Genomic DNA, 7,764 nt, shown 5'->3' with positions numbered 1-7,764 from the left:
GTCTTGTTTAAAATTCAATTATTTTAATTTTCTAGTTTAATTAACATTTTCGTATCACACGCCAATTTTACCTACTCGAATAAACGATATCGATGTTTAACATTAGTATTACCAAAGTGTGATCTATAAAATTTCAAGATTTTCATATGTATTACTATATCTGTATTAAATCAATAACTACGTACATTCGTTAAATATAATTGTATCTTATATTACCACTTGTACTGATATTCAAATAAAAGTAACATCCACAACAATAATAAACAAACCTAACCCTTTATGACCACATGTAATCTAAAAATTACATATCTATATTCCCTCAAAATTTTATTTCAAATTCAATTTTTCCTATTACGAATTATTATTAATTTTAACGTTTTAAATTAAAAGAGAAATCAATAATCAATTATAACCTTTTATAAACAAAGAAAGTTATAGCTGTACACAATTATATATATATTTATTATAAAGAAAGTCTATATATGATATATACTACATATACATACATATGTTTTACGTAATACAATAATTATTAATTAAAATAGAAAGTTAGAATTATATATATACCTATTATAAAGAGAGTCTATATATTACATATACTACATATACATACATATGTTGTACGTAATACAATAGCTATTAATTAAAACAGAAAGGTAGAATTAATTGTAACCCTCTTTCTTTTATAAATATAGCAAAATACAGAAATATTCTTGTACTTAAAATATAAATATTAATATTTACATTAATATTCAGATACTTGTGTATAATATACATAATATATATTGAACACTATAATTAAACGATATAATATTGCGTAATGAATATAATAACAAATAATATACAGTATAAAATATAATGTGCGACATAATACATAGTATACTTATATTATATGTTATAATATTTAATTATACTGTTCAATATTATTCGTAAGTATATTATGTATTAAGTCTTACATATGTCACACATAATATCATACGTGTGTGTGTATATATATATATATAATTATACTGTTCAATATACAGTATGTATATTATACATGACATACATATTATATATTATAATGTTTAATGATATAATGATGTTGAATGATATAATTAATCATATAACGATGTTTAATAATTTTAATGATATAACAATATATTATAATGTTTAATTATACTGTCCAATATACAGTACGTACATTATACGTAACGTATATATTATATATTATAATGTTTAATGATATAATGATGTTGAATGATATAATTAATCATATAATGATTTTAATGATATAACAATATATTATAATGTTTAATTATATTATTCAATATACAGTGTGTATATTATACATAACATACATTAAAAAATATATTTGAAGATTATAAGAATATATTATGTGATATATATATATATACACACACACATGTGCGATATATAATATGTAACATATGTACATGACCTGATAAAAAGAACATAAGTGCTTGCCAAAGAGTGACAACCCCCGTAGAAAAAGACAAAGGCACGTCAGGGCGGATCAACTGGAGACGATGATTTCTGTGGATAATTGATTTCGTCGGCTTATCATGGATCGTACTACTTCCTCCGGACAAAACTGATATACGATGTTTTAACCGGCGGTGCACAGGCTGGTAATTGAATTTAAAGGGCGGAAGCGAAGAAATCTGGTCCCCTTTCGTATTAACCTAATCAAGTTCAGTTGCCGGTACCGTCGGCCGTCGCGGTCACAATAGAGACATTAAATTGTTAGTACGGATTTATTAAACCCGACGCTGTTACAGCCGTGAAACTATTTAACTCTTCGAAGGTCCGCTCCGTTCCAATTACGCGCGAACGACCACAGCCGCCTACCCACTATCTCTCCTGCCAATCTTCCGCCGGCTTTGATACCTTCGTTGCCCCGGAAATAACAATTAATTTTCACCGAATAATTTTTCATTCTTTTTTCTTCTTCTTTTTGTTAAGATTCTTTCTTTTTGACGTCCACATTCGATGATTCATGATCATTCGTGCGGATAAATTTTTCAAATGGCCGTTCGATACCTATAATTTTTAATTTCCCTCAGTTTTTATTTTATTTTAATTTATTTAAAATTTATTCATTTATTCTTCACCGAATAATTTTTCTTTTTTCTTTTCTTTAAGATTCTTTCTTTTTGACGTCCACATTCGATGATTCACGATCATTCGTGCGGATAATTATTTCAAATGGCTTTTCGATACCTATAATTTTTAATTTCCCACAATTTAAATTTATTTTACTTTATTTTAAATTTATTTATTTATTTTTCGCCGAATAATTTTTCTTTTTCTTTCTCTTTTTATTTTCGTTAAGATTCTTTCTTTTTGATATCCACATTCGATGATTCACGATCATTCATGCGGATAATTATTTCAAATGGCGTTTCGATACCTATAATTTTTAATTTCCCTCAGCTTTCATTTTATTTTAATTTATTTTATTTTGTGTGTTATTTGGGGGAATTTGTTTAAGAATATTCATTGTTTATTATGGTATTTATTTGTTTACCTTATTTTTGTGAATTATAAGAGAGAGTTGCTTAAAGGATATGTATTACTTATGGTATTTATTTATTCTTTATTTGATTTTATTTTATTGTTTTACACACTGTAAGGGAAAATTGGCTCTAGGATGTTTATTATTTATTGTTGTATTCACATATTTATTTTTTATTCTATTTTATTTCGTGTGTGTTATAAGGAAAAATTGGTTAAAGAATATTTATTTATTTTTCACTCTATTTTGTTTTATTTCTTTATATCTCCTAAGATAAAAATTAAAATAATATTTTTCAAATTAATTATTTTAAGTCAAAATTATTTTCAACTTAGCTTAATAAATTGTTATACAAACTGAAAAAGATCCCATAGAAATAAATAGGTATAGTTATATACATTTGGTCACATACATCATTTGACAAAACTCAATTCAATTTTATTTATATTTCAATAAAAATATTTTTCCAATTCTTTTATATCAACTTTTCTTTGTTCTTCTATTTATTCTTATCTACCTTTTACGTTTATTTCTCCATGTTTATATTTTATGATATTTCTTCTCCTTTTCTATTTAAACATTTTATTCCTCTTCCTTGCCGTTTCAATTTTATAATAATCATATCATTTGCAAGACTGTTTTGTGTTACAATAAGGAGTACCAAGTTTTTATTACAAATTTTTTAATTTTATACATGAAATAGTTATGTTGAGAGTGCTTACTTGATAAGGTAAAAGCGAAATTATAAAAGGTTCCAAATTCTGCAACATGCTATATATATAGATAGATATCAAATTATTTAAACGTATTAAACAAGACATATTTATTTTTATTATGTACACTGTTAAATTATTGCCAAATTTTCATTCATATAAATAAATCGTTAATCACGTTTCAGTTACATATTTACATAAAATAAATTGCTCTGTTTAAACAACTAATCATGAATTTTTCTATATAAACTTTAATATTTTACAGTTTCTTTATTAATTACACTCATTTTAAAAAGATATTCCTTTAAATACTTCTTTATATACTTTTGTGAAAGTCCATAAATTGTTAATATATTTTACAATATTTTACATCTGTTAAAAAAATAACAATATTTTGCAAATGATTTTCCAACTGAAAAATAAATGAATTATTTTTATATATCGAATACTAAATAGATTTGCAATCACTACTATCCATTTTTACTTTTTTTTATTCAAATTATCTAGATTGCCCGAAAATTCTTTTGCTTTTTTTTTTTTTTAGTTGCAAGATTGTCTATATTAAAAATTTTATGCGCATCAAAATTGAAAATTAAATTGTACAACCTGTCATCTATAGAGGAAAGAAAATTTTCTAAATCTGCCAAAAAATTGAAAAAGAATTTGATCAAAAACTTTAAATCGAATTTTTCCTGTGAATACTTGTTAATTTTAACTCGCGATTTAAATTAAATACCCTCGAGCAGCCATTCTGCACATCCATCATTCCTCCATGAAACAATACAAAGTTGAAATGTATCGTTTCGATACCAAATACCGATAGATCCATAAAATATCAAATATCTATAGATCCATAAAATACCAAATATCGATAAATTCATACAATACCAAATATCCATAGATCCATAAAATACCAAATATCCATGGATCCATAAAATACCAAATATCCATAGATCCATAAAATACCAAATATCCATAAATCCATACAATACCAAATATCCATAGGTCTATAAAATACCAAATATCCATGAATCCATACAATACCAAATATCCATAGATCCATAAAATACCAAATATCCATAGGTCTATAAAATACCAAATATTGACACATCCATACAATACCAAATATCGATAGATGCATAAAATACCAAATACCCATAGATCCATAGATCCATAGAATACCAAATATCCATAGATCCACAAAATACCAAATATCCATGAATCCATAAAATATCAAATATCGATAAATCCATAAAATACCAAATATCCATAGATCCATAAAATACCAAATATCCAAAGATCCGTAAAGTACCAAATACCCATAGATCCATAAAATATCAAATATCCATAGATCCATAAAATACCAAATATCCATGGATCCATAAAATACCAAATATCCATAGATCCATAAAATACCAAATATCCATGGATCCATAAAATATCAAATATCGATAAATCCATAAAATACCAAATATCCATGGATCCATAAAATACCAAATATCCATGGATCCAAAAAATACCAAATATCCATAGATCCATACATTACCAAATACCAAGAGATCCATACAATACCAAATACTAACAGATCCATACAATACCAAATACCGATATATCCATAAAATATTAAATATTGACAGATCCATCAAATATCCATAGATCCATAAAATACCAAATATGGATAGATCCATAAAATACCAAATATCCATGGATCCATAAAATACCAAATATCGATAGATCCATACATTACCAAATACCGATATATCCATAAAATATCAAATATCGACAGATCCATCAAATATCCATAGATCCATAAAATACCAAATATGGATAGATCCATAAAATCCCAAATATCGACAGATGCATAAAATGCCAAAGATCCATGAAAGTCTTCAAGACAAATGATACTTCTTCCTACAAAGCTTCTTCAATCTATCGACACCTTTAGATCTATTATACCCATACTCAGTCTCCCACGCGTCCAGCAGCAAATTATAGTACCTAACCTCTTCAAAGAAGTCCAAGTATTTACACGTACTACATGTAGGAAAGACCCTCTCGAAACGACCAGTATGACAGATCTCATCCTCGTGTCTAATCAACACCTTCACGTCATCAGGAGTGAGAGTCTTCAGGATCGACTTCAAGTAATACTTCCTAGCAGCCTTGTTCACAAAGTTGTACTGCTTTTTCTTCTCCTCCCACGTCAGAATATTCGAATGCAGATTCCTATTGTAGCAAATAGCGTGCTTCTTGTAAGCCAGCCTGAGGATCTTCAGCTCCCTGTCATTCAGCAAGTTAGGCACGTGGAAACCGACCAGATTCAAGTAATCCTTAGCCAGCTGACCCTTGACCAGTTTACAAAGAGGAGTGTCTGGCTCCATCGACGGGAAATCGTTCACTTCGAGCAGCCAAGGTCTGTACTGCCTGTCCAGCAGCACGTCGAAGCCGAACAGCTGATAGAAGTTGTACGTGGACATAGAGGTCTTCTTCCAAGCCCTGTACAGAGCAGGCTCAGCAGAGATGACAGTCTTCACAGCGATGTCCTTGATCCTGGTCCAGATCTTAAAGACGTCCACGTCTTCAATGGTAGCCAGGTACTTCCACAGACAGTTCAGTGACCACATGTTGCCCTTACACTCGTTTGGGTCATCGTTGGGTCTGAAATTCGGACTGAGCTTGTTCACACTGGTGTTGGTCAGGTGCATGAACCTGTCTGACAGAGTCTTCTCGTTGTTCGCGTACTTGATCGTAGCCAGCCTGACCAGGCCCTCGTTGTAGAGGTAGACCCTGAGAGGGTCAATGCTGGTCAGCAACACGTATAACCTTATGTCAAACTTCATACCATGTATCAACTTAGGTGCAGAGATGTATCGTTGGACCACCAGAGAACGATAGTTAGGTATCTCGAGTAAGTTCGAGATGATCTTGATCCCACAGCCAGCACACGAGTTTGGTGGCTTCACTATCCAAATACCTCCGTTCTTCTGCATGAACTTCTTCAGATTTAGTCTCTCATCGGGCAGCACGAACGTGACAGGCATGAAGCCGAAGTTCTTGCTGCCAAATTTCCTCCTCACCCTGCGGAAGTTCCTCCATAGCAGTATCTTGTCACCCAGTTCCAAGCTGTTGGGGAAATGGTTCACTTTGGAGAAGATCTTGGTTCGTCTGAGCTTGGAATAGGCAGAGGTGCTGCACCAGGTACCGCACCAGTTGGTCGACGACTTGTCCGTGATCTTGAATCCGGAATTACGTACCATGGACACGATGAGTCCAGGGCTATGCCTCCTAGCCTGCCACCACCACAGGTGTCTGCTGATCTGTACCGGCAGCTTCGTGCTTTCGTTCGTGTGGAAGATGATGAACGGTGGGACATGAGGGAACAGGCTACAGCGCATAGGCAGAGACAAGTTTTTGTCGACGAAGCCCACCGGATGGACCACCATTCGACGGATCGGCCTGGCCATTATCAGACGTTCCGTGATCTCTGTGTACGAGTACATTTCGTCGTCCTCGAAGCAATAGCTCGATGATAATTTGCCGGAACAGGTGCTCGTCGAGGAGTCTCGGATCGATCGGATCGTCATGTTGGGCTTGGCTTTCGGTTCCTAAAGGTTCTTGCTGCTGTCAAAGGGTTTGTTTGGAGGATTTTTGGGTTTGGGGTGAAACGTTGTGGTGCGAGGAGACGGTTTCACTGGAAATTTGAAGGGTTTGGCCGAAAGTGGGGCAGTTGGGGTTAGTGATGGGTGAAACTGCGCTGAAGTTTGCGCTGCTTTCTTGGGTTTGCTGTGATTTGAAGTTGGAGTGTTGTGGGCAGGTTTTGAAGTTGGTTTGTGAGAATCAATGTTTTTGGGGATTTTACAGGGAAGTTTGGGATAGGTCGTGATTCGATTGTGGTAATTTTGCAGATCGTGTGATGTAGTAAATTGTTGTTAAACATGGAATTGGTTAATGACAAATGGATTTTTTAATATTTTATTTTGCAATATTATTGGTTAATAACACAATAATTTTTCAATATTTTTGGTTGAATATTTTTCAATATTATTTTTTAATATTTTATTTTCCAATATTATTGGTTAATAACGAAAGGAGTTTTTAATATTTTTAGCTAAACATTTTTTAATATTATTGGTTAATAACAAAATAATTTTTGAATATTTTTGACTGAATACTGACCAATATTATTGATTAATAATAAAAAGATTTTTCAATATTTTTAATTGAATATTTTTCAATATTATTTATTAATAACAAATGGATTTTTTAATATTTTATTTTCCAATATTATTGGTTAATAACGAAATGATTTTTGAATATTTTTTGCTGAATATTTTTCAATATTATTGATTAATAACAAAAAGATTTTTCAATATTTTTGGTTGAATTTTGATTTTGATTTCAATGATTTTTCAATATTATTAATTAATAACAAAAGGATTTTTGAATATTTTTAGCTGAATATTTACCAATATTATTGGTTACTAACAGAAAGATTTTTCAATATTTTTGGTTGAATATTTTTCAATATCATTG

At 30.7% G+C, this 7,764-nt stretch overlaps 1 protein-coding gene across 1 annotated transcript; it reads right to left on the bottom strand.

Annotated features, from left to right (window-relative positions):
* Window positions 1-5,120: 5,120 nt before the first annotated feature.
* Window positions 5,121-6,815, bottom strand: LOC108550917 (tubulin polyglutamylase TTLL4). The gene has a single exon (XM_083287399.1). It carries the CDS (start codon window positions 6,813-6,815, stop codon window positions 5,121-5,123), a length of 1,695 nt encoding a protein of 564 aa, XP_083143525.1.
* Between the last annotated feature and the right edge of the window lie 949 nt (window positions 6,816-7,764).

This window comes from Eufriesea mexicana, unplaced genomic scaffold (genome assembly GCF_001483705.2).
Source record: "Eufriesea mexicana isolate 0111107269 unplaced genomic scaffold, ASM148370v2 scaffold3442, whole genome shotgun sequence".
Lineage (NCBI taxonomy): Eukaryota > Metazoa > Arthropoda > Insecta > Hymenoptera > Apidae > Eufriesea > Eufriesea mexicana.
Note: the sequence above shows the minus strand (reverse complement) of the source record. Positions and strands in the feature narration are given on the sequence as shown.